The 25364-nt window shown below is 29.0% G+C and overlaps 3 protein-coding genes and 1 long non-coding RNA gene across 4 annotated transcripts; 1 reads left to right on the top strand and 3 right to left on the bottom strand.

Moving 5' to 3' along the window:
- Window positions 1–506: 506 nt before the first annotated feature.
- Window positions 507–1165, top strand: LOC122503998. Its single transcript, XR_006301793.1, has 2 exons — window positions 507–810; window positions 1043–1165. It is a non-coding gene; the product is annotated as an uncharacterized LOC122503998 (long non-coding RNA).
- A 155-nt stretch (window positions 1166–1320) lies between these two features.
- LOC122503997 lies at window positions 1321–6027 on the bottom strand. Its single transcript, XM_043614817.1, has 14 exons — window positions 5867–6027; window positions 5481–5642; window positions 5292–5378; window positions 4795–5024; window positions 4590–4719; window positions 4327–4501; window positions 4112–4238; window positions 3667–3801; window positions 3410–3545; window positions 3198–3299; window positions 2903–3055; window positions 2639–2746; window positions 2339–2534; window positions 1321–2262 (listed from the first exon to the last, which is right to left on the bottom strand). The coding sequence occupies exons 1-14, from the start codon at window positions 5924–5926 to the stop codon at window positions 1445–1447; spliced, it is 2619 nt and encodes an 872-aa protein (XP_043470752.1). The 5' UTR covers window positions 5927–6027; the 3' UTR covers window positions 1321–1444.
- Window positions 6028–7062: 1035 nt separating this feature from the next.
- LOC122503920 (sodium channel protein Nach-like) lies at window positions 7063–11740 on the bottom strand. Its single transcript, XM_043614691.1, has 6 exons — window positions 11714–11740; window positions 11361–11622; window positions 10962–11276; window positions 9067–9354; window positions 8382–8609; window positions 7063–8234 (listed from the first exon to the last, which is right to left on the bottom strand). The coding sequence occupies exons 1-6, from the start codon at window positions 11738–11740 to the stop codon at window positions 8071–8073; spliced, it is 1284 nt and encodes a 427-aa protein (XP_043470626.1). The 3' UTR covers window positions 7063–8070.
- A 1174-nt stretch (window positions 11741–12914) lies between these two features.
- LOC122503987 (pickpocket protein 19-like) lies at window positions 12915–23716 on the bottom strand. Its single transcript, XM_043614809.1, has 9 exons — window positions 23645–23716; window positions 18426–18599; window positions 17931–18217; window positions 17522–17771; window positions 17185–17442; window positions 13806–14111; window positions 13665–13718; window positions 13336–13560; window positions 12915–13251 (listed from the first exon to the last, which is right to left on the bottom strand). Exons 2-9 carry the CDS (start codon window positions 18463–18465, stop codon window positions 13019–13021), a joined length of 1653 nt encoding a protein of 550 aa, XP_043470744.1. The 5' UTR covers window positions 18466–18599; window positions 23645–23716; the 3' UTR covers window positions 12915–13018.
- Between the last annotated feature and the right edge of the window lie 1648 nt (window positions 23717–25364).

Raw genomic sequence — 25364 nt, 5'->3', positions numbered from 1 at the left:
TGAAAATTAGGAAAAAGTCAGGAAAATAAAATATAGAATGGAATTCTTGTCAGTTTTGTCAAGTGTCTAAAACGAGTTTTTTTGCTCGTCAAGTTTAATTTTTCGATAGCTGCTTCTTTACTACATTTTTTAGTTTAAAAGCTACTATTTGATACTTTTTTAAAACTAATTATCGAGTGCGAAGTCTTATATTCAGAAAAATTAAGATTAAAAAATGTAATTTTTAATCTAAACTTTGTATGTTTTTTAACAAAAAATAAATATTTAATACTATTTTGTATATTTATTATTAAATTTATAATATATAATATTTTAAATTTTAAAATGAAAATCAGTAGTATTTTATTTTTTCCTCAAATATTGAAATAAAAAATGTTTTCATTATCTTTATTTCTCTTTGATATATATACTAACTTTGTTTTTCTTTATTTCCAACTTATCAATTAAGTCTGTAATTATAAAAACTTTGTTTATTTCTTTTTCAACTATTATTATGTCTTGGTTTTTGTGCAAATGTTTGTAAATTCCGCTATTCTTATCAGCGGGAAAAATTGATGAAAAATTAAATTTTCTTTCCTATAAAATTGTTTAATTAAAGATACAACAATGTATAAAAGCTCATGCAAAATTTACCTAAAAAACATTATTCTTAAAGTACACCGAAAATGAATAAAATGAATTGTCAAATATTTACAATCTTGTTGGGATTTTTCATTATTTTCTTTCTAACTTCAGTACAAGGATGTTCATTGCCTGGCGGACCTTGTGATCGAAATCGTGATTGTTGCCTTCAAAAAATATGTTTTCTTCGTAAGTGTATTTCTTTATTATTCTTTTATTTTTCAAATTTTCTTTTGCATACAAAAATTATTAAAAGTATTCAGTGATAAAGTTAACTTCTAACATGAAGAAGCGCAAAGAATGAATTAATAGAATTAACAGAAATTATACTTTGAAAAAAATTGTTAAGAAAAAAGGGATTTTTAGTTTTACAATTAAAAAAATTTCTTATTTCTAAAAAAAACATTGGTTTTGTTTGTAGGTCCTGGGCGACGAGGATATTGTGGCACCTCTGCTTAATGAATAAAGAAACCAAAGGTTATGAAATATATGAAACATTCTTTGTAAGAGTTTAAAGAAATAAATATTAATTATTATTATCTAATAATTATTTTTTAAAAGTTAAAACTAAAAACCTCCGAGTAACAAGTTTCAAGGAAATCCATTAAAATTTTATGTTTTAATCCTATATTGTTCTAAACTTATTTTGACCAATAATGACAGTCGACAGGGGACAAGAAGTTTAAACGAAACATTATCTACACTTTGAATTTAATTATTTTATTTAGAACGATTTTTTATTGTACATTCATTATTAGAAAACTAATTGAAAGCTTCGAAATTGCACAGAATTAATTAAAATATATAAGAGCCAACAATTTGTTTAACCAAAATTTAAATAATTTCCAAAGTCACCCAATTTATTTTTAACATTTTCTCCCCAATTTACAACATCCTTTCCTGCATTTTCTCCCCAATTTGCAACATCCTTTCCTGCATTTTCTCCCCAATTTACAACATCCTTTCCTGCATTTTCTCCCCAATTTGCAACATCCTTTCCTGCATTTTCTCCCCAATTTGCAACATCCTTTCCTGCATTTTCTCCCCAATTTACAACATCCTTTCCTGCATTTTCTCCCCAATTTACAACATCATTTCCTGCATTTTCTCCCCAATTTGCAACATCCTTTCCTGCATTTTCTCCCCAATTTACAACATCCTTTCCTGCATTTTCTCCCCAATTTGCAACATCCTTTCCTGCATTTTCTCCCCAATTTGCAACATCCTTTCCTGCATTTTCTCCCCAATTTGCAACATCCTTTCCTGCATTTTCTCCCCAATTTACAACATCCTTTCCTGCATTTTCTCCCCAATTTGCAACATCCTTTCCTGCATTTTCTCCCCAATTTACAACATCCTTTCCTGCATTTTCTCCCCAATTTACAACATCCTTTCCTGCATTTTCTCCCCAATTTACAACATCATTTCCTGTATTTTCTCCCCAATTTGCAACATCCTTTCCTGCATTTTCTCCCACTTTAGAAGGATACTCTTTTATAGCAGTTTTCAAAGCTTTATCACCAGAATTTGCACCATGGTTCCAAAAAGAATTATCATCATATTTAATTTCTCCGATATTCGAAAAATTCTCTTTTTCATAATCATCCGAATTTCTATTAACCTCTTTCGCAGGCTCATCATCTAATGAAATAAAATTGATATTTAACTTTAATTTTATTTGAAAAGTTTTTATGGTAACTTTTATTTAATTACTGACCATTTGGTTTTTTCGTATCTCTTTTCCAACTTTCATCTTCATCATGTGCATAATGCTTCGAAAAAGAATCATTATTTGCTGCATTTCCTCCCAGAATATTTGAAACATTCTTTTCTGTTGTTAAATCATCAGAACTTATTTTAATAGTAGATATAACAGGATCGGTATCTTGGACACATGTCATATTTTTACAGAACTAAAAAATTTAAAACATCTTTCATACATTTTAAACTTAAGTTTAAAGAAAAATAAAAGTTATTTAAATGTTTATTGAAAATTAAATTTTTAAATGTTTCTTACGCCATTAGCATTGCACAAGGTTCCAAGTTGGGCTTCTATTTTTCGTACTCTAATTTTGCCTTTATTGTTTCTAAACTCACAATGAACTAAACATGAATCGAAGTATGACTAAAACAAAATTAAGGAACTTTTTATTCTCGCCCAACCTTTGAGTTTGCCTCTTCTCTTCAATACAATCATTATTATTAACATTATAGTGTATTTCTAAAGAAAATTGTACGGTTGTAAAATATTCCAGAATCATTATTATTATAATTAACTTACAGAAAGAATATTTTTCATTTTTCTTTCCTTGCATTGTGTTTCAGCAGATTTATTAGTTCCAGGCATGTGAAACCTTGGAAATAGTAATTTTGTACCTGAGTTATCGGCATTTTTGTCAAATTCTACAACTACACAGTCTCTCTGAAGGCAGTACTATAATTGAAAACAAATATTAATTAACCTTATGTTACACTTTAGTTGTAATATTAATTAAAATTTTATTAATAAGTATTCAATTTATATAAATTTCTACTTTTCAATGAATTTGTTATTTAGTCTTTCAAATTTGTTATACTTTATTTATAGCACAAGGTGTTCCTTCCAATACTGCCTTTGATGTAACCTCATAATTATAGCTGTTATAGCATTTTATACTTTTGCAAATATTTACAGTCACCTAAAATTAATAAAAAGAATTGATTTATATAGAGTTTTACAGAATTGTAGAGTACTATAGAGTAGTCTTTGGATAAAAAATACAAAATTTTAAGTAACGGAAAAACGTACTGCAGACGCTTTTTCATATCCTAATTTTTGACACTGTTCATTGTATGTTACATATTTTCCAGGTAAAACTCTCAGCAATTGTTTATCAGTTCTATTTACAGCTGGATTATTAAACAGGCAACTGGCATCTTTTGAACTAATACAAAATTTTAATATATTATAATCAATGTTTGTCTAGTTTATAAAGTCTTAAAAAGCTAATCTTTAGTATTAAAAATTAATTCCATTAGCATGTGAATGCAAAAGGAGTACAAAACCTTAAGAAATACGACATCATTTCTTTCGAGCACTGAGAAAAGGGATATGTACCAAAGTCCTTTATCATACAACTTTTTTTCCATGGTCTAGTCGATTTTAAAGCTTCATCATCACCTTCATAAAAAGCTCCAAATCTAGTGAAATAAAATTGCATTTGAATCCTATGCTGGTAATTTTTATTCAATTCGACCTGACCACTAGGATCCATAACGAAAATTTAAATATTAAAAAAGGACGTTCCCAACCCAGGTGGAAAAGTTAACGTTAGCTAATGCTACTAACGTTAGACTAACGTTAGGCTAACGACATTTTTTGACCACTGATATCAGATTAGTTAACATTAGTCTAACGTTAGTCTAACGTTAGTTAACGTTAGTCTAACGTTGGTAGCATTAGCTAACGTTAACTTTTCCACCTGGGTATCAACTGCAATAAAGTAGTTACAGATTAGCCAATTCATGTACAGCCACTTCAATTCCAGACATTGCAGTATTATCCGTGACAATTGCTGTGGATGTCACTCCTAGACACTTAGCAGACTTTTCACAAATACGCTTTTCATATGAGATTCCTAGAATGTTTCTTTCTTTATGTTATACCATAACGGAAAAAAAAAAAAAAAAAAAAAAAAAAAAAAAAAAAAAAAAAAAGTTACAAACCTTGAATGGAATCATCATTTATAGACACATTCCTGTTGTAATTTGTACCCAATAAAACAGCAAAATCGTAGTGTTCTTTCAATTCAAACTGATCAGTAGTATTATACATGAATCGAGCAAAGTTTAATAAGCTTGTACCTTCTATTACGAAATTATTCATCGGTATAACTTGGTCCTTTAAATAAAGAATTTAGTAGCTAATAAAAATAATATTTTTTCGTTTTGTCTAATTGATAAATTTTTCATGATAAGAAACAAAGTACCTGACACAAAATAATTCCAGCAATGTTCAAACGAACTAAAGGTTTTTCCAAATCTCTAAATTCCAGATCAACTCCGTTCCAAAAATTTAGTGTGTAAGCAACAGTTTTGGCAATATCGTTATTAAAATGTCTGAAAAAATTTATTATGTTATAATAAAAAATTTAATATTTGAATATGGAATAAGGAAATTATTGAAGTATATACTCAAATAGAGTTTTGTCTACATAGACTAATATTTCTGGATACACTATTTCTGGTGCTTCTGAAGACTGGTCATCTGTCGTGGCATTGGGTTTATCAGAAACATGTAAGTTATTCTCGTTGGATAGTTCGGTTATTTCTCGTTTGGAAAGTACGTGATGATTCTTGAAATTGTTGTTTGCAGATTTCTTTCGTGATTTTGGTGAAACATCACGAGTATAACGATTTTTATTCTGTAACCGACGTAATGCATTGTTACAGTCAATGAATAATAAAACTCTGAATAAAGTAGATCATAGTATACTTAAAGCATATTTTTACTGAACTTTATTTCACTTACTAACTACTTTATATAACTTAATGTTATCAAAGTTAAACAATTACATCTGCGCAATCTTAATAAGAATTATTATAAAATCTGTTAAAGAAATTATTAATCTAAAGGAAGTGATTAAATTATGATTTCAGTACTTGATTTCAAACACCTAGGTAATACTTACAAACTTCGAATTTCCCTCATCATTTTCTTTACTCTTTTTAGGTGCTATTTCATAAAGATGAAAGCTGGCATTCACTGCTTCCATAACCTGCATTAAACATTATTTTAAATAATGAAATGAAAATAAAATCATATATTTTAACTGTATTGATGTTAGAAAAATTAAAATAACTATGTATCTTATGCTTACATCGTTTTGTAAAGTATATTCAAATGTATTCCCATTTTTCTTAGCTAACCATACTTTTGTATCTTTTCCAGCAAAGAAACCTTTTGCTGATTGTAAAGTGAATTTTCTGTCAATGTTGTCAATACTTATATTAATTGCCAGTTCAGTAATACTCTCCTCAAGCTGTCGAAAAATGTTGTCAACACATCAAAATAAATTCTAATTTACACCCATTTCTCTTTACTAAGGTTTCTTAAAATATTTACTAACAAATATTTTATATATGCTTTGGAAACAAAATATTATATTACAAATATTTTATTGTCAAGGAAACAAAATAATTGCATTTAATTACACAGATGTAAAGAAGATTTTTAGAAGTAAGAATTTAAAATAGTAATATTTACCTCAAGTGAATAAATCAATGGAGCATTGAGCACAACAAGTATAATGAGAACGTGAATCATTTTCTTATAAAACAATAAATTATGTCCGCACTTATTGAAATTGTTTTATAAAATGTTTCTATTTGATGCCACGTATTGAAAACTAAATATGCCACGTAGAAATAATGCTTTATCTTGCCTTCTAAAGTTAACATCCGAGATTTTTTTAGTACTTTTAAAATATCGCAGAATTTTATGTTCAGAAAGCCATTAAAATTATTACGAGTGTATCGAATATATTTAATGAAAAAAAGTTGTGTGTAATATTATTATTTTTTTAGTCCAGAGGGGAAAATTAAAAAATTCCATTATCCTAAGGAATTACATACTCTTAATTAATATGATGACAAACATTTTATGTTATTTGCCCTTTTACAGAAAAGAAGGGGAAAAAAAGGGTTACCCAGGGTTCGAGATGCATAATTCCGGCAGATAGTGTTTTTATTAGATTATATTTTTTCAACTTTACAATGATGAACCTGACATACAAAATAATTATGTTTATTTCCCTTTGTTATAAGTCTTTATTTCGAACTTATCAAACAAGGTCTATAATTATAAAAAATTTGTTTATTTCCTTTTCAACTTCTTACGTCTTGGTTTTTGTTCAAATATTAGTTAATTCCACCTTATCAGAGGGAAAAATGATGGGCATTCATTTTTTTTCCTCTAAAATTGTTTAATTAAAGATACAACAAAGTATAAAAGCTCATGCAAAGTTTGCTTAAAAAACATTATTCTTAAAAATTAAAATACAATAATGAAAATGAGTGTAATGAATTGTCAAATATTTATAATCTTTTTGGCATTTTGCATTATTTTGTTTCTAACTTCAGTACAAGGCCAAGGATGTTCATTGCCTGGCCAACCTTGTGATCGAAATCGTGATTGTTGCCTTCAAAAAATATGTTTTCTTCGTAAGTGTATTTCTTTATTATTCTTTTATTTTTCAAATTTTCTTTTGTATACAAAAATTATTAAAAGTATTCAGTGATAAAGTTAACTTCTAACATGAAGAAGCGCAAAGAATGAATTAATAGAATTAACAGAAATTATACTTTGAAAAAAATTGTTAAGAAAAAAAAGGGATTTTTAGTTTTACAATTAAAAGAATTTCTTATTTCTAAAAGAAACATTGGTTTTGTTTGTAGGTCCTGGGCGACGAGGATATTGTGGCACCTCTGCTTAATGAATAAAGAAAAAAATGTTTACGAAATATATGAAACATTCTTTGTAAGAGTTTGAAGAAATAAATATTAATAATTACTAACTCATAATTCTTTTTTAAAAGTTAAAACTCGTAAACACATTATGTTTATTACAATTTTATACGGAAAAGAGTATGTGCTGAATTTAACATTTTCTGTACTTATGATATTGTGTTAATTATTATTGACATTAATGCTTCTTATTTAGTTTTTGGTATTTGGAAATTCAAAAATGTTTTTAAAGCTTTAGAATTGTTATTGGGCCAGAAATTTTTTTTTGAATTTTTGACTGGAATTTCATAAGTATTTACCTGGAATGTACATTTATTTAGAAGTTGTATTACTGTTTTTCTTCCACTAAATTGTTTTGACAAAATTTTTATTTAATTTACATTAAAGTTTTTTTAATATCATTTTTCGCGCAAGGAAAAAAAAATTTATCTGCCGATGGTAAATAATTTTTATGTCATTTTATTTTATTAGTCACTGTTTTCTTCAGTGGGTAACTAACCGCCTTCAATGGTAAGGCATGAAAACTGTTTTATCGCAGGATTTTACCTTTACCTACCCTGTGAGATGTTAATTACGTTTTAGTCATTTGCGACTAGGTGGCATCAGGAGAACTAAATAATTTCCTTTAAAAATTATGATGTTACGTTAATTATGCTTCAAACGTATATTAGATTCTATTGAAAAAATAGTTTCAAAATATTTAAAAACTGTTTATTAATGTTTAAAAGATGAAATACAGATTTACAATGTACCAGCGAATACATTTCATCTTATTTAATTTATTTTTTAAATCAGTTTATCTGAAAAGCAACTTACAAAGTTACTTTATTGTTAGCAAAGCTGTGTTATCAATTTTGATGTATTGATTACTTTTTTTTTCATTAACTGAACCAAAAATTGATAGAAGTTATTTCGAGTTTTTTTTTAACATTTCCCAACAAGTACTCATGGTATTTCAGTAATTTTGTTGTTGATAGTTAATTTTTCCATTTTTTTCGCTCTATAGTGATAATAACTTCTTAGCAGCCAAATTATAAATATGTATATTAATTCCAATACGCTGATTATTGATCCACCGATAAACAGTCCAAATATGCCTCCAACATAGACTGGAAAGTAATGAAAAATTATTGGAACTAGTATTCGGTAAAGGAATTTCTAAAAAGTCTACGAATAATCAAAAATAGACCTCTCCACAATCTTCATGAAATAAAAAATATACAAAAGTAGCTATAAAAAATTAATTAGGAACTTACCATATAAGTAAAGTCTGTTCATGACCACTTTTCTTTTGTAGCGAATACTCGTCGGTCCCGCATGATAAATATCAATTTTAATATCGTTCTTAGATTTAATTGGAACTGTATTAAATTTAGCATCATAATAAGTATAACTACAAGGCGAAGGACAATCACAGTGCATCATTTCATAATTGCTTTCATCATAGTCAGTGTCACCTGGCATTTGATAATCTTTAAATCGATCTGCAAAGAAGGAATCACCTAGGTTCAAAATTATTCACTATAACATGATTTTTAAAGTAATAAAGGAATTTGTCATACGATTATTTTCATATAGGCATTTTAAATCTCGAAGTTCGCAGTCTCGTGTTGTGTCTGCAAAAAATATTTATTCTTAAGTTTTGTATTGTTAAGAGTGTTACGCTCAAGACCCTTGATCTCGATTGTCTTACTCAAGAAGCGCAGAGGTCCAACAGGTGTCACATGTAATATCATTCAGTAAAAAGATCCATCGTCATATTTGTTTAAAAATTTGTCGAAACATTCAACCCGTTTCCTAGTGAACACCAAAAAACTGTTCCATAACTGTTAGGGACATTGGAATAAATCTCTGACAGTTATGGAACAGTTTTATGGTGTTCATTTGGGTCAATTATACACAATGAACGAAAGATGCAAAAGCCATTAGGAAAAAACTTACTTGGTGGAAAATAATATGAAGGACTGCAAGCACAATATTTTACAGCATGCATTTGTTTACATTTAGCCATACAACTATTAAAACTGTATTTCCTTCCATAGGTAAATTTATTTCTTCTACAGGGAATTTTACTCGAGTCCAATTCCAACACTTCCCGAGTCGCATATTGCGAAGAACATTGAATTCTCGCATTCAAAGAGACTCCAGTTCTAATCTCCTGACCCCAGTTAGGCCAACTATGACTTCCACGTATAAGAAGTATAACTCGTCGATACTCCTCTAATTTTAGAAAATAAAATAGTTGTTAAGCCTCTGCTGATGCTAACTTATCCCCACTCTGAGGCCAAAGATCGTAACTCCCATAGTCCCCACCAGAGGGTCGATTCTGTAACTTTCCCCCTCCCACTCACACCTTCCGTTTTCCACTCTCACTTCCCACCTTCCGCATTTCACTCTCACTACCCACTTTCTACTCTTACTTCCTACTCCCACTCTCACTTTTCACTTCCCACCTTTCACTTTCCACTCTCAATTCCCACCTTCCGTTTCCCACTCCTAATTTCCACTCTCACTTCCAAACTTCTCACTTCTATTCCCCACTTTTACTTTCCACCTTCCACTTCCCACTTTTCCACCTTCCACTTCCAACTCTCACTTCCCACCTTCCGCTTTTCACTCTCACTTCCCCCTCCCACCTTCCGTTTTCCACTCTCACTTCCCACCTTCCGCTTTTCACTCTCACTTCCCCCTCCCACCTTCCACATTCCACTCTCACTTCCCACCTTCCGCATTTCACTCTCAATACCTACTTTCTACTCTTACTTCCTACTCCCACTCTCACTTTTCACTTTTCACTCTCACTTCCCACCTTCCGTTTCCCACTCCTACTTTCCACTTTCACTTCTAAACACCCACTTCTAAATTTCCACCTTCCGTTTCCCACTCCTACTTTCCACTCTCACTTCCAAACTTCTCACTTCTATTTCCCACTTTTACTTTCTACCTTCCACTTCCCACTCTCACTTCCCACTTTTCCACCTTCCACTTCCAACTCTCACTTCCCACCTTCCGCTTTTCACACCCATTTTTTACTCCTACCTTCCACTTCCTACTCCTACTTTTCACATTCTGTAACTTTTCCATTCTTACTTCCCACACCCACTTTGATTTCCCACATTCCACTCAGACCTTCCACTTCTCACATTCCACTTTCAACACTCACTTACCACATTCCACTTTCTACTCCCACATTCCACTTTCACTTTCTACTTTTAACTCTCACACTCTACTCTCACTTTTAACTCTAATTTTGTGTGAGTGGGTAATGAGAGTGGAAAGTTGAAGGTAGGAAGTGGGTGTGGGTGTAAGAGGTGAAGACTAAAAGTGGGATATAGAAGTGAGAGTGAGAAGTAGGAGTGTGATGTGAGAGTGGAAGGTGGGAGTGGGTGTGAGAAGTGAGAGTGGAAATTTAGAGTGAGAAATGAGAGTGGGATTTGGGTCGAGGAAGTGGAGTGGAAAGAGGGAGTGGAATGTTGATGGTGGAAAATGAGAGTGGAAGGTGGGAAGTGAGAGTGAGCAGTGAGAATGGAAAGTGAAAGGTGGGTGTGGGAAGTGAGAGTGGAAAGTGGAGGGTGGGTGTGGGAAGTGAGAGTGAAATATGGGTAGTGAGAGTGGAAGGTGGGTGTGGAAGTGAGAGTGGAAAGTGGGAGTGTAAAGTGAATGGTGGGAAGTGAGAGTTGAAGGTAGGCAGTGAGAGTGGGCAGTGAGAGTGGAAAGTGGGAGTGTGAAAGTTACAGAATCGACCCCAGGCGTCGAGAATGACGATAATGGTCGTTAGCATCAGCAGAGACTTAAAATAAGTGTAACCACTTTTCGTTAAATAGTTAGAAACTCACCATAATTATTCGCTAGAACATATTTATCACGAATAGCATGATTAATATCGGGTGGGAATTTTATTTTACCCAAATGAAATGTAAACTTTAGTCCACTTTGATTTCCATAGGCTGCTGTTCTTTTGGATACAAATTTTTTGTTGTATTCATTTCTCTCGGAACGTGCCGAATTAAATGAGTAACAGAAACCGTAGAGTGTTCTTTGTAAATGAAATACTTCACAGCATGATATATTTCGATGATTCCAGAAGCAGTTTGAAAATAATGATTCACAATCGGGTACTGTTCTGTACAAGATATCCGTAATGTTGATATCTACTCGATGCAGACAAAGATAAAGAAAAACTTAATCCCCAGAATATCCCTTTAAATTTTATTTCAAGTAATTTAAAACTTTACTTGCTAGTTTTGAAGAAGCGATGTCCACACTGTTCATATGTTCCATTTCTGCCAAGTTGCCAAACGTCGATGTTGATAAGATATTCATTAAACCTCTGTACATGTTAATTGTTTCTGAATCATTTGATGGGATTATTTCCTTTTCCAATTGCATTGCTTTTGCCCAGTCAACTCTCTTCTTGGGGCAAATTGTCACACTTGGAAATGATACGAAGGAAACTCGATAACTTGGCGATTCAATTACGACTTCTGTTGGAGCAGCCTTATCAAAACAAATTAATCTTACCAAGTTGGAATATTGCTACAAAATACCTAAAGACTTAAAAGAAAGTGTAAATTTTTAAAAATCTTACTTGATACTCGGAAATAATTTTCGACATTTCTTGAGTGGTAAAGTAGATGAATATAGACAGAAAAATGAACCAAATAATTTTATCAACAGTATGTAATTCGGGATCGAAAATATATCGCACTCCATGAACATTACAACGATAGGCAATAAATTTTGATAAACATTCTTTTTCAATCAATTTGTCATTTCTGTCAATTTTTTGAATCACTCTCTTAACTCTTGGAATAATTTCGGAATTTTTGTTTTTAATCCACTTAAGTGATTTGTTATAATTTTTTATCTTTTCTTCCCTTAACTCTAGAAATTTTACTTAGTTACTTTCTTTTACAAAATGTTGTTATCATTTCAAAATTGTACCATATTTTATTAAATTAGTGTCAAACTTACCCCAAGCTATAGTTTTACCTTGAAATTTAGTCTTTTTCATCTTTAGCAATGAAGATGATATAATTTAGAACACTGGAAAAAATTATTCCTTATTAAGTTAACTATGTGAAGAAAAAAGGAAAAGAAGAGTAAAATTATTCTAACGTGAGAAAAGTACTATTTATACTATTTGTCTCTATAATAGTCCCCTCTATGATAAGAGGGGATTATTCGTTTATTGGATATGTAACCACAATTAACGAATGATTGATGAAGTAATTACACTTAATTTTTACCCTCTGACACATAGTGATTGAGCTGGCAAACATAGAGGGTTAGTTTCATTTATATTTCTTTTAATAAAATAATTGAGTTGATATTAAATTATTTTAATTTTACATATGTGATGGAAAAACTGAATATGTACAACTGAGAGTCGTGGATTTATTCACCTGACCACAAGAAACCATTGAGAATAGATTTCAGTTACAATTTGGTGAGTAACAAATTTCAGGTATATGAGGACCTTAGGGGTCGTTAACTCGTCACAAAGTAATATAAGAATTCACTCATAGGAGACCTCGTCGTAGACTAATTCAAATCCCCGACGATGGTTGTCCACTGCCTAACATCATCGATGTGTTAGGATTTAGGTGGATGCTTATCTACTGCCAGGCATGACTGACATCATGGATATGTTTGATAGACCTTGTCGTGGTGGCGGGGCTTTTCACTAAAGAACAAGCAAACAGCAAGAATAAGTGAATGAAGAAACTTGGGCACATCAAGAAATGAAAAAGACAAAATACATTAAAAAATACTTTATTCCAAATGGTAAATGTAATAACAACAAAACGTTTTATTTGCTTATTACAAAAATTTATTTAAGTTCCTTAAATATTCACCGATCATATTTTAATAAATAATTCTAACAACTATTTTAATATCTCTCCTTGGGAACATAAAATTCCGTAGTGAAAGTTGGTTTCATTTGTGGAAACTCAGAGAGATAGAGTTTTAGATGTTCAGAAGATGATTTTTTCCTTTCTTTTGTTTTTCTCCTTATGTAAATATAAAGACGACAGAAAATTCCACGTAAAAATAAATAAACTGGTTCAATTAGGCTAATTATTGAACCACCGACAAAAAGTCCAAAAACACCACCAAAGTTGACTGTATTAGGAAAAAATTAAAAATTGGTAAAAGGGTGTTTAAAAATTATTACAAACATTTGATAATTTAAGGAAATTTCCGTACCTAGTAATTTTAAACCAGTCGTCACGACATTCATTTTGTAACGAGTACCAACAGGCCCCTCATAATGAACGTCCAATGATATATTTTTGCTTGCAACTGATACTGAAAGTAATTTTACTTCATAATTGTAATAATCACAGGCTGGTGGACAGTCGCAAGTCATAATATCTTCTGCGCCTTCTTGAAAGTTTTCATCCCCGAGATTTTGATAAGTAATAAATTTATCTGTTATTAAGAATTTTCTTTAATAGATTTTCATTAATAGTTTTAAAATAATAATAATAATAATAGTAAATAAATTAAAGAAAATGTAAGTGCAAAACTATTACCATCATTTACATGTAGGCACTTTAAATCATTAATGGTGCATGTTGTCGTATTTTCTAGAAAAAATTCAATTTCTTAATTTTCTTAATTTATAATTTGGTAAGGTAATGAAAAGTGTTAAAAAATGGAAGATATATTTTTACCTGAAGCAAAAAAGAAGGATGGATTACAAGCACAGTATTTAATAGCGTGTTCACGTCTACATTCGGAAATACAAGTCTCCTGACTGTATCTGATATTTGTCCTTAAATCCTTCAAACGACATGGCATTTTACTTGGTGATAAATTTAAAACATCTTCGGAAGCATAACCAGAGGTGCATTTTACATTAACATTTGCTATCGATCCGACCATTATTTTATTAACAACTTTTGGCCACACCAGAGGATCATTAATGGAAATTAAAATTCCTGATTCACTGTCTCTTCTTGTTCTATAACGATATTTATCTGCAAATTTAAGTTAAGATTTTTTGATCGTATATTGATTCTTTTGAGGTGCAGGGGGTCGATTCTTTAACTTTCCACTTTCCACTCCCACTCAATACTTCCCATTCCCATATTCCCACCTTCGTCTCATACTTTCCACTGTATCCTTCCCACTATCCACTCTCTTCTTACACTTTCACTTCCCGCTCTCACCCCCACTTTCACTTTCCACCTTCCATTCCCACTTTTTCTTCACACTCCACTCCTACTTTCGTCTTCCACGATCCAATTTCCACTCTCACTCCAAATTTTTAATATCACTTTCCATATTCACTTTCTACCTTCCACTATCACCTCCCACTTTCCACTTTCGTCTCCCACCATCCAATTCCCAATTCCCACAAAGTTTACCACCTTCCACTGTCCACTCTCACTTCCCACCACCACTTACCACTCTCACTTAACACCTTCCACTTCCCACTCTCACTTTCCACTTCCACTCTTACTTCCCACTTCCAATTTCCACTCTAACCTCCCACTTTCCATCCCACCTTTAATTCCTACGTTCCACTTCCCAATCACACTCCACTCCCACTTCCGCTTCCCATTTCCACTTTCCACTCTAACCTCCCACTTTCCATTTTGCATCCCACCTTTAATTCCTACGTTCCTCTTCCCAATCACACTCCACTCCCACTTCCCACTCTCACTTTCCACTTCCACTCTTAGTTCCCACCTTCCGCTTCCCACTTCCACTTTCCACTCTAACCTCCCACTTTCCATTTCGCATTCCACCTTCAATTCCTACGTTCCTCTTCCTAATCACACTCCACTCTTAGTTCCCACCTTCCGCTTCCCACTTCCGCTTTCCACTCTAACCTCCCACTTTCCATTTCGCATCCCACCTTCAATTCCTACGTTCCTCTTTCCAATTACACTCCACTCCCACTTTCGTCTCACACTTTCCACTCTCTCTTTCCACTTTCTTTCTAACTATCCACTTTCTACTCTCACTTCCCACCTTCTATTCCGACATTCCACTTTCCATTTTCACCTCCCCTTTTAACTTTCCACCTTCCATTCCCAGTTTTCTCTTCCCACTCACACTCGTCTGCCACGATCCAATTCCCACTCTCACTTCTCGCTCCTAATTTCCACTCACACTTTCCACTCTCACTTCTCACTTATACTTTGCACTTCCACTTCTACTTTCCACTACTTTTTTCAACTCCCACTTTCCACTCACTTCCCGCTTTCTACCTTCCACTCCCACTTTCGCTCTTCACTTTTCACTCCTAATGTATGAGTGGGAAGATGAAAGTGGGTTTAGAAGGTGGGAAGTGGGAAAGAGAGTAAAAAGAGAGAGTGGAAAGAGGTAAGTGAGAGTGGAAAGTGAGAGTGGGAATTGGATCGTGGCTGACGAGCGTGAGTGGGAAGAGAAAACTGGGAGTGGAAGCAGGAAAGTTAAAAGGGGAGGTGAAAATGGAAAGTGAAAGTAGAAATTTGCAGAGAGAGTGGGAATTTGATCGTGGGAAACGATAGTGGAAAGTGGGAGGTGATAGTGGAAGGTGGAAAGTGAATATGGAAAGTGATATTAAAAATTTAAAGTAAGAGAGGAAATTGGATCGTGGAAGACAAAAGTGGGAGTGGAGTGTGAAGGAGTAAGTGGGAATGGAAAGTGAAAGTGAGAGGTGAGAGTGTAAAGTGAGTAGTGGGAATGGAAGGTGGGAGGTGAGAGTAGGAAGTGGAAATTTGGAGTTAGAAGTGAGAGTGGAAGACAAAAGTGAAAATTGAAAGTGTAAATGGAAGGTGGAAAGTGGGTAGTGGGAAATGAAGTGGAAAGAGAGAATGGTAGGTGAGAGTGGAAAGTTGGATTAAGAGTGGAAATTGGATCGTAGAAGACGAAAGTGGGAAAAGAAGGTGGAAAGTGGGAGGTGAGATTTGGTAGTAGAAACTGGGAACGGAAGGTGAGAGGTGAGAGTAGGAAGTGGAAATTTGGAGTTAGAAGTGAGAGTGAGTATTGGATCGTGGAAGACGAAAGTGGAAAGTGAGAGTGTAAAGTGTAAAGTGGGAATGGAAGGTGGAAATTGAAAGAGGGAGGTGAGAGTGTAAAGTGGGTAGTGGAAATGGAAGGTGGGAGGTAAGAGTAGAAAGTGGAAATTTGGAGTTGGAAGTGAGAGTCGGAGACAAAAGTGGAAATTAAAAGTGTAAAGTGTGAATGGAAGGTGGAAAGTGAAAGTGGGTAGTGGGAAATGAAGTGGAAAGAGAGAATGGTAGGTGAGAGTGGAAAGTTGGAGTAAGAGTGGAAATTAGATCGTAGAAGACGAAAGTGGGAGTGGAGTGTGAAGGAGAAAGTGTAAATTGAAGGTGGGAAGTGAAGGTGAAAAGTGGGAGATGAGACTGGAAAGTAGGAATGGAAGGTGGGAGGCGAGAGTAGGAAATTGAAGTGAGAAGTGAGGGTGGGAATTGTATCGTGAGAGACGAAACTGGAAAGTGGAAAATGAAATTGTCAATGGAAAGTGAAAGTGGGAGGTGAGAGTGGGGAGTGTCAAGTTGGAATGGAAGGTGGGAAATGAATGTAGAAGGTGATAGTGGAATGTAAGAGTGGGAATTTTGAGTGAAAGTGGGAATTGGATCGTGGAAGTGGAGTGTGAGTGTGAAGAGGAAAGTGGGATGTCGATGGCAAGTTGGAATGGAATGTGGGAAGTGAATGTAGAAAGTGATAGTGGAAAGTAAGAGTGGAAATTTGGAGTGAACGTGGGAATTGGATTGTGGGAGTGGAGTGTGAGTGTGGAGAGGAAAGTGGGAGTGGAGTGTGAGTGGCAAGAGGAAAGTGGGAATGGAAGGTGGGAAGTGAATGTGGAAAGTGGGAGGTGAGAGTGGATAGTGGAAGTGAAAGTAAAAGTGGAAAGGGATAGTGGGAAGTGGTAGGTGAGAGTGAAAAGTGAATGTGGAAAGTAGGAAGTGAGAGTGGATAGTGGAAGTGAAAGTGAAAGTGGAAAGGGAGAGATGAAAGTGGTAGGTGAGATTAAAAAGTGGAAATGTTACAGAATCGACCCCCAGAATAGAATTAAAAAAATTTATAAAATATTACTTGGTGGAAACATAATATCTCCTAATTCAATCGTAGCCATTAATCCAGAACGACTGCCATAGGCCGTAACTTTTCTCACTTTTGATTCAGTTGGATTTTCCGACACTAATGAATTAAATGAATAGCAAATTCCGTATTCTGTTTTTTGAATTTGAAAGATTTCGCAACAATTTTGTGGAACATTCCTCCACCAACAGTTTTTAAGTAAATCCTTACAATCTGGTACAATGTTGAACATTAATTCGGTTGCGTTGATCCCTGGTTAATGGAAAAAAAAGTTTTCAATGATTTTTAGGATTCGATCTATTAGGAAGGAAAGAAGATCTATTATACTTACTTAATAATTCCTCATGTTTTGTATTATTTAAGAAACCTAATTTGTATAAATCTACAAATGCCATTTTTCCCAATACAGTGACTAATTTCCTATAATTTTCAATGACTTCTGAACTATTGGAAATATTTTTCTCCAGATTTAATACTTTCTTCCAGTCCACACGATCAGATGGACAAATTGTCACACTTGGAAATGGAAGAAAGGATACTCGATGACTTGTCGATTCAATAATAACTTCCGTTGGTGCCGCCTAAGTTGAAACGTGAACAAGAGAAATATAATAATTGATAAAAAACATGTTTACTTTGATAATTAATAATAATAGTAGTAGTAGTAGTAGTAACAACAATAAGATTACTAATGCTGAAAATAAAAATTTAGAGTTAAATGTAATTTTTATTTTGTTTACCTGGAAATCCTTGACTATTATAATAAAAACATTTACAGTAAAGAAAATAAAGATGATGACAAAAATTAGCCAAATAATTTTTTCGAATAAATGTAGTTTAGGATCAAAAATATATTTGACACCATGGATAGTACTTCGAGAAGCGTAAAATTTTAATAAACTATATGAACTGTTTAATTTGTTGCACTTTGTTAATTTTTTCTTTTCTCTCATCAACTGCGGTAGGATTTTTTTCACTTTTATAGAATCAAGCGAAGAATTCCACGCTTGTTTTCTTTCTCGTGTCTCTAAAAATTAATGAAATTTTTTTTTTAATATTATTGAATTTATTACTTGGTGAAATTATATTAATATATATAAGAAGTTATCAATCCTCCAAGTCAATCAATTTTTTTTTCATAAAATTAATTAATATTAATTACAATAAAAATTAAAAATTTTTTTATTTGATTTCCATGTTCAAAAATTGGTTAGAATTTTGAAAAAATTACTTACTTTCTGTTAAATTGGAAATTCGCCTTCTCCGTTGATCCATTTTTAAAAATATATTGTATACTATAATCAGTTAATTCTGCTTTTATTTTTTACTATTAAATAATCTTTTATAAATAATAATATGTAGCAGAATTCTTCAATAACTTTTGTGACATTGTTTTTATAGTACACTTTCTTGAATAAAATTTGTAGTTATTATTTTGATGATGTACAATTTTATTTTAAGTGGCAAACTTTATTAATAGAAGGGAAAAAATAATTTTTTTTTTCTAAATAAGTAAAAGTGGTCAGAAAAGTGGTAATCAAATATCAGTGTTAACATAAAATTGACTGATAACGCCCAGTTTTATTTAATTAGAGTTAATAATAAAATATGTACTAATTCCTTCCTTCATTATATAAATACTTTAGGTTCCCACGTTTTTATATGTTTTTGTATTTATTATTTTTATTAGCCTTAACAAAATTATTTTAAAAATAGAAAAAAATTGTACATTCTGGACAAATAAATAATTTAATAATTTCATAATTTTTATATTATTATTGTTTAATACAATATATCATAATATTATTATTTTTAATATCTTTTTCGTTATTATATTATAATATATTATTTATTATTTTTTATTCTTTGGGGCAAAATAATTATTTTTTAATATTTATATATTTGTACTGCAACATTTTTATAATACTTTAATATTATTTAAATACTTTTTTAACAATTTGTTAAATTTATTAATTTTATTAACGTTTTGTAAAATTAAAATTAGTAATAGGATAATATATTATATATTTTTGTAAGTTTTTAAATGAATATTATGATAAAATTAGCTAAAAATATTCGGTAATTGAAAAAAGAATCAATGGATAAAATAAATATTCATCTGCCGATGGTAAATAATTTTTATGTAATTCTATTTTATCAGTTACTGTTTTTTTCAGTGGGTAACTAACCGACTTCAATGGTAAGTCATGAAAACTGTTTTATTGCAGGATTTTACCTTTACCTACCGTGAGACGTTGATTACGTTTCAGTCATTTGCGACTAGATGGCACCAGGAGTACTAAATTTGCTTCAAAAATTGTATTGTTATATATTATATTATATTATATTATATTATATTATATTATATTATATTATATTATATTATATTATATTATATTATATTATATTATATTATATTATATTATATTATATTATATTATATTATATTATATTATATTATATTATATTATATTATATTATATTATATTATATTATATTATATTATATTATATTATATTATATTATATTATATTATATTATGATTTATTTGTTCACTTTTAATTTAAATAAAAATTGCTAGTTAGCCCACCATATTGAATCCACCATTTTGAATATCTCATTTAAAAATGGGTAATTAGGTATCTTCAGAACATTCTGGTAATCTTAATTTTATTCTAAAATTTCTTTCTATTTTAAATTTTAATATTTTAAATGTTTATTGTTGTTTTAAAATAAATATTTAATTTATTAAATAATCTTTTTTATATATTTATCAATTTTTAAAAAAGTTTTTTGAGAATTTTCATATCGTTTACAATTATTCTTCAATTTTATCAGAAATTTCGATTATTCGGAAATTCTTCAACAAAATATACATTAGAAAATAAAAACTTCAAATAAATTTTTAAAAAATCCAATGAAACTTTTTCAAAATAATTAATTCTATACAGAATTTTGGGTTAAAAGTATGGAAAAAATTGATTTTCAAAGATTTTAATTTAAAACCTTTTTAAAATTCAATTATTTCTAAAAATACTATAATGCTTTTAATATTCAATTATATCATCTAAAATTTCAACTAAAATTCATTTTTTAATCAATTTTTATAAGAAAATTCTACGATAATTCAATTATTTAAATACAAAAATAAATAATTTATTGAATAATTGAATATATTTTTTCAAATTGCATTCTAATGAAGAATTTTATCCACAAATTTTTAAATAATTCAATTCTTTCGACAAATTTTTCAAAATTCAATCATTTTTTAATTGAAATTTTTAAATAAAAATTCAAATATTATTAAAGAACAATTAAAATTTTCGAAGATTTTAATTTAAAAATCTTTGGAAATTTAATTCTAGAAATTCTTGCTAGAACGCTTCTAATATTCAATTATTATTAACAATTTTAATTAAAATTCAATTTTAAATCAATTTTTATTACAAAATTCTACGAGAATTCAATTATTTAAATAAAAAAATAAATAATTTATTAAATATTTCTTAAAATTGAATTCTAATGAAGAATTTTATCAAAAAATTTTTTAAATAATTGAATTCTTTTGACGAATTTTAATAAATTTTTGAGAATAATTACATTTTTCGAGAAATTCGATTAAAATTCTGATAAAAATAAAATTGGAATTCTGTGATGAGTTTTATTATTTATGAAAATAATAGGAATTCCTATAAAGAATTTTATTATTCTTATTATTATTATTTATTATTTATGACAATAATTGAATCCATGTAAAAAATGTTCTTATTTATCAAAATAATTCAATTAATGCGAATACATTTATAAAGATTTGTAAATAATTAAATTTCTGTGAAATTTTTAATTATTTATGAAAATAATTAAATGTTTCTGTAGAATTTTTTTTTAAATAATTGAATTCCTTCAAATTATTGAAAATAATAATTGAAATTTCGACAACAAATTTATGAAATTTTTTTTAAATAATTGAATTCCGGAGAAGAATTTTATTATTTACAAAGATAATTGAAATTTTGTCAAGAATTTTATTGAAATTTTTGAAAATAATTGAATTTCGAAGAAGAACTGTATTATTTATAAGGATAATTGAAATTTCGATGAGAATTTAAAAAAAAAATTTTTAACTAAATTTCTTTAGAATTTAATTGAAGAATTTTATTAATTTAGAAAATAATTGAATTTCTGCAATAATTTGTAACTTCTTTAAAATTTAATTTTTTTTACAATTTTTAACTAAAATTCTTCAATATTATCCATTATTTTTATTATTTTCAATAATTAATTAAATATATGTATTAAAAAAAATTATCAAATTTAAAAAGACTTTGAATTATTAAAGTTTTTCAAAAATCTCTAAGTTCCCTAAAATTTCTATAATTAAAATCATATTCAAAATTCAAATTTTATAAAATTTCAAATAAAAACATTTGACAAAGAAGAGTTTTTTGAGGTTGCAGATTACGAATTTGATGTTAGAATTACGAAATTCAAAATGGCGGATTCAATATGGCGGTATTTAAAAATTTACTTGAAATCGCTTGAAACATTCTTACTCGGGGATTTTTGAGCACGCTGATTATGTTTTCTCAAATTGAAATTATGCAGATTTTTGTTCTTTACTTCTAAACAAAATTAAGAAATTTTTTAAACAACTGTGATTAAGAAATAGAAAATTGATTTATTTTGCATTATTTTTGTTTATGAATCACAATTTTTTTTAACAAAATTATTATTTTGTTTCAGAAAAAAAAAATATTTGCACAATTCATATTATTTTTAATCTTATTTTTGGAACAGAGAGATAAAATCATTATTTTATATCATAAGAATATTGTTACTGTAACTTCATTAAAATTATTTTCATTATTTTAATTAAATTATTATTTTTTAGAATTTTAAATTATTTTTTATGAAAATAATTGAATTCCTTAAAAAAATTTTATTATTTATGAAAATAATTAAATGTTTGCATACAATTTTACTGAAAAATTTTTTTTTTTATAATTGAATTATTTTTGGGAAATTTTATTAAAATAGCAGATATATTGAAAATTATTGATATTAGAAAAATGCATTTTATTTTTGAAAATAATTAAAATTATGGATTTTTTTTACATTTATGAAAATAATTGAACTTTGGAGAAGAATTTTGTTATTTATAAAGATAATTGGAATTTTTACGAGAATTTTTTTCAAATTTTGAACATAGTTGAATTTTATAAGAAGAATTTTATTTTTTTTTGAAAATAATTGAATTTCTATGCAATTATTTGTAATTTCTTCAAAATTGATTTTTTTTTAGTGTTTTCAACAAAAATTTAAATTAGAAAATTTTTAAATTCTATTCTTTTTAAAATTGCTAATTTTATTTTTAAAAAGGCAGTAAGAAGTTAGCGGCGCGCTTTAGCGAGCGAATTGTTGCTATAATTTTTTTAAAACTTCTACAAAAAAATTTGTGGGAGCTCCTCCGAAGCGAGGCATCTTGCGGTGAGAAGAATATTTCTAGACTTGATGATCGAAAATGAAAAAATCATAAACTAAAAATTATAAAGCAATTCATGTAAACCTTAAGGTTATTATATTATAACCTTTAGGTTATAAGCAGTATTTAAATGACTAATAATTTAATATTAATATAATAATATTAATATTATTATAACCTTTAGGTTATAAAGAGTATTTAAATGACTAAAAAAAAATTTCTGGACTTGATGTTCTAAAATAAAAAAACAATAAAGTAAAAATTAAAGCAATCCATGTAAACCTTGAGGTTATTATAAATTCTAACCTTTAAAAATGTTAAATGTTAAATGGTTAAATGTTAAATGGTTTTAAAATGTTAAAAATTTTAAAATAATAAGTTAAAAGTTAAAAAATTTAAATGACTAAAAATTTAATACTGAAATAAAAAGCGCAGAGAACGGCTGACGTTATTTTGGAAAGTAAATGTAGCATTTGTTTTGAATGGACTGTTAGTAGGAGAGGACTTATATTGTGCCTTGAGGTTAAATTGAAGTTTACGCTAGGATCGCCTATCACAGCACGACGATATACGTATGTTGATAAATATATTCGTGAACATGTGTAGAGGCACGTCAACTATACAATTTAATGTGGAAAAGGTGTGTGCGAGCGAAATGCATTTGCCTTTCGTAATGTATTTGTATACTTGTGTGTGTATTCGCGAATATATGTGAAAATATATGCTATATATACATATATATATATATATAGCATATATAGCATATATATAGCATATACAGCATATATACATGTATAGGTGCGTAATACGTTAGGCAAGTTGGTTGGGCACTTGGAGCGTGTATGTGGGAAATGCCGCCTGTTGCGCCCATCCGCGTGGAATTGCAAAAATACTGAGTATCGGGAGCTTCGGGCTTGACGTTGAAGTAGCTTATTCGAAATTAACGAGGTATAAAGAAAACACCCAACTCACCAAACCAACCGTTTATTTTCAATGTGTTCCCGATAAACTCCGCGCACTTTACTCTCAATTTTCTATATTTACATTTTAATAAATTCAATAAAATTCGTTAAACACACAAGTTTGGCTTTTACACATTGTTTATGTTATATTTCCTTTTCGCCTATATATTCAGGTCAAAATTCATTAATATACAAAATAAAAAGTTTTTTCTTTTATTTCCCTTATATTCAAATTTTGCAAAATTTTACACAATTCACAATCAAAATAACGTACTTTTTTTGGTAAATTAACTTACTTTTATTTTTCAGAGAAAATTGCATATATAAATAATTATTAATTATTAATTATTAATTATAAATGCATATATATTATAATTAATATACGAAAAGTAAACCTAATTTTATGATCAGTTAAAGAAAATAATTTATTTATTTTCAATGTAGCTATCAAAAAATTAAACTTGACGACAAAAGAAACTCGTTTTTAGACGCACTTGACAAAACTGACAAGAATTTCATTCTATATTTTATTTTTCTCACTTTTTTTTAAATTTTCATTAAAAATATTTACTTCTTTCTTATCCTGATGCTAATAAATTAAATTCCTTCAACGAATTTTATTATTCATGAAAAAATTTAAATATTTATTGAAAATAATTTAATTCTTGCGAAGAATTTTATGAAAATTTTTAAAGAATTGATTTCTTTCGACTAATTTTATGTAAATTCTAATTTAAATAATTGAATTCCTGAAAAAATTTTATTATTCATGCGAAACAAATTGAATTCTGACGAAGATTTTTGCAAGAGAAATTTTTTAAATAATAATTGAATTCGGTTTGGAAATTTTATGAAAAATAGTAGATATTGAAAATCATTGAGATGCAAAAAGTTTTTAAAAGTAATTAAATTTTACAAAGAATTCTATTAAAATTCTTGAGAATAATTGAATGTTTGTGTGGAATTTTATTAAATTTGTGTGAAAATAATTGAATTCCTAAAAAGTATTTTATTAATAATGAAAATAATTCAATTCTTGCAAAATATGTTTCTAGAATTTTTAAAAATAATTGAATTTTCAAGAAAAAATTTATTACTTTTAAAAATAATTGATTTCCTGTGATGAATAATGTTATTTATGAAAACAATTGAATTTTGTAAAGAATTTTATTAAAATGCCTCAGAATAATTGCATTTTTGGAAATAATTGAATGTCTGTTAGGAATTTTATTAAATTTTTTTTTGAAAATAATTGATTTCCTAAAAAGCATTTTATTATTTTTGAAAATAATTGAATTTTGCAAAGAATTTTATTAAAATGCCTTTAAAATAATTGACTTCCTAAGAAGAATTTTATTATTTATGAAAATAATTGAATATTATTGTGAAAAATTTTATTAAAATGTTTAAAAAGAATTGAATTCCTGTGAAAAAATTTGTTATTTTTGAAAATAATTGAATTCTTTATAAGAATATTATAAACATTGTTTTAAGTAATTAATTTTATCGAAATATGATAAATATTATGAAATTTCTTTTTCTAAATAATTGAATTCTTGTGGAAAATTTTATATGTGACAATAATTGAATTTTTCAATCAATTAATATAAAATAGGTATTAAAAATAATTGAAATTCTTCGGTGAGTTTTATTATTTATGAAAAGAATTAAATAGTTGCTGAGAATTTTATTAAAATTTTCAAAAATAATTTGATTTCCTGAGAAGAATT

This window comes from Leptopilina heterotoma, unplaced genomic scaffold (genome assembly GCF_015476425.1).
Source record: "Leptopilina heterotoma isolate Lh14 unplaced genomic scaffold, ASM1547642v1 Lhet_275, whole genome shotgun sequence".
Lineage (NCBI taxonomy): Eukaryota > Metazoa > Arthropoda > Insecta > Hymenoptera > Figitidae > Leptopilina > Leptopilina heterotoma.
The sequence above is the reverse complement of the archived record's forward strand: the minus strand, read 5'-3'. Positions and strand labels throughout refer to the sequence as shown.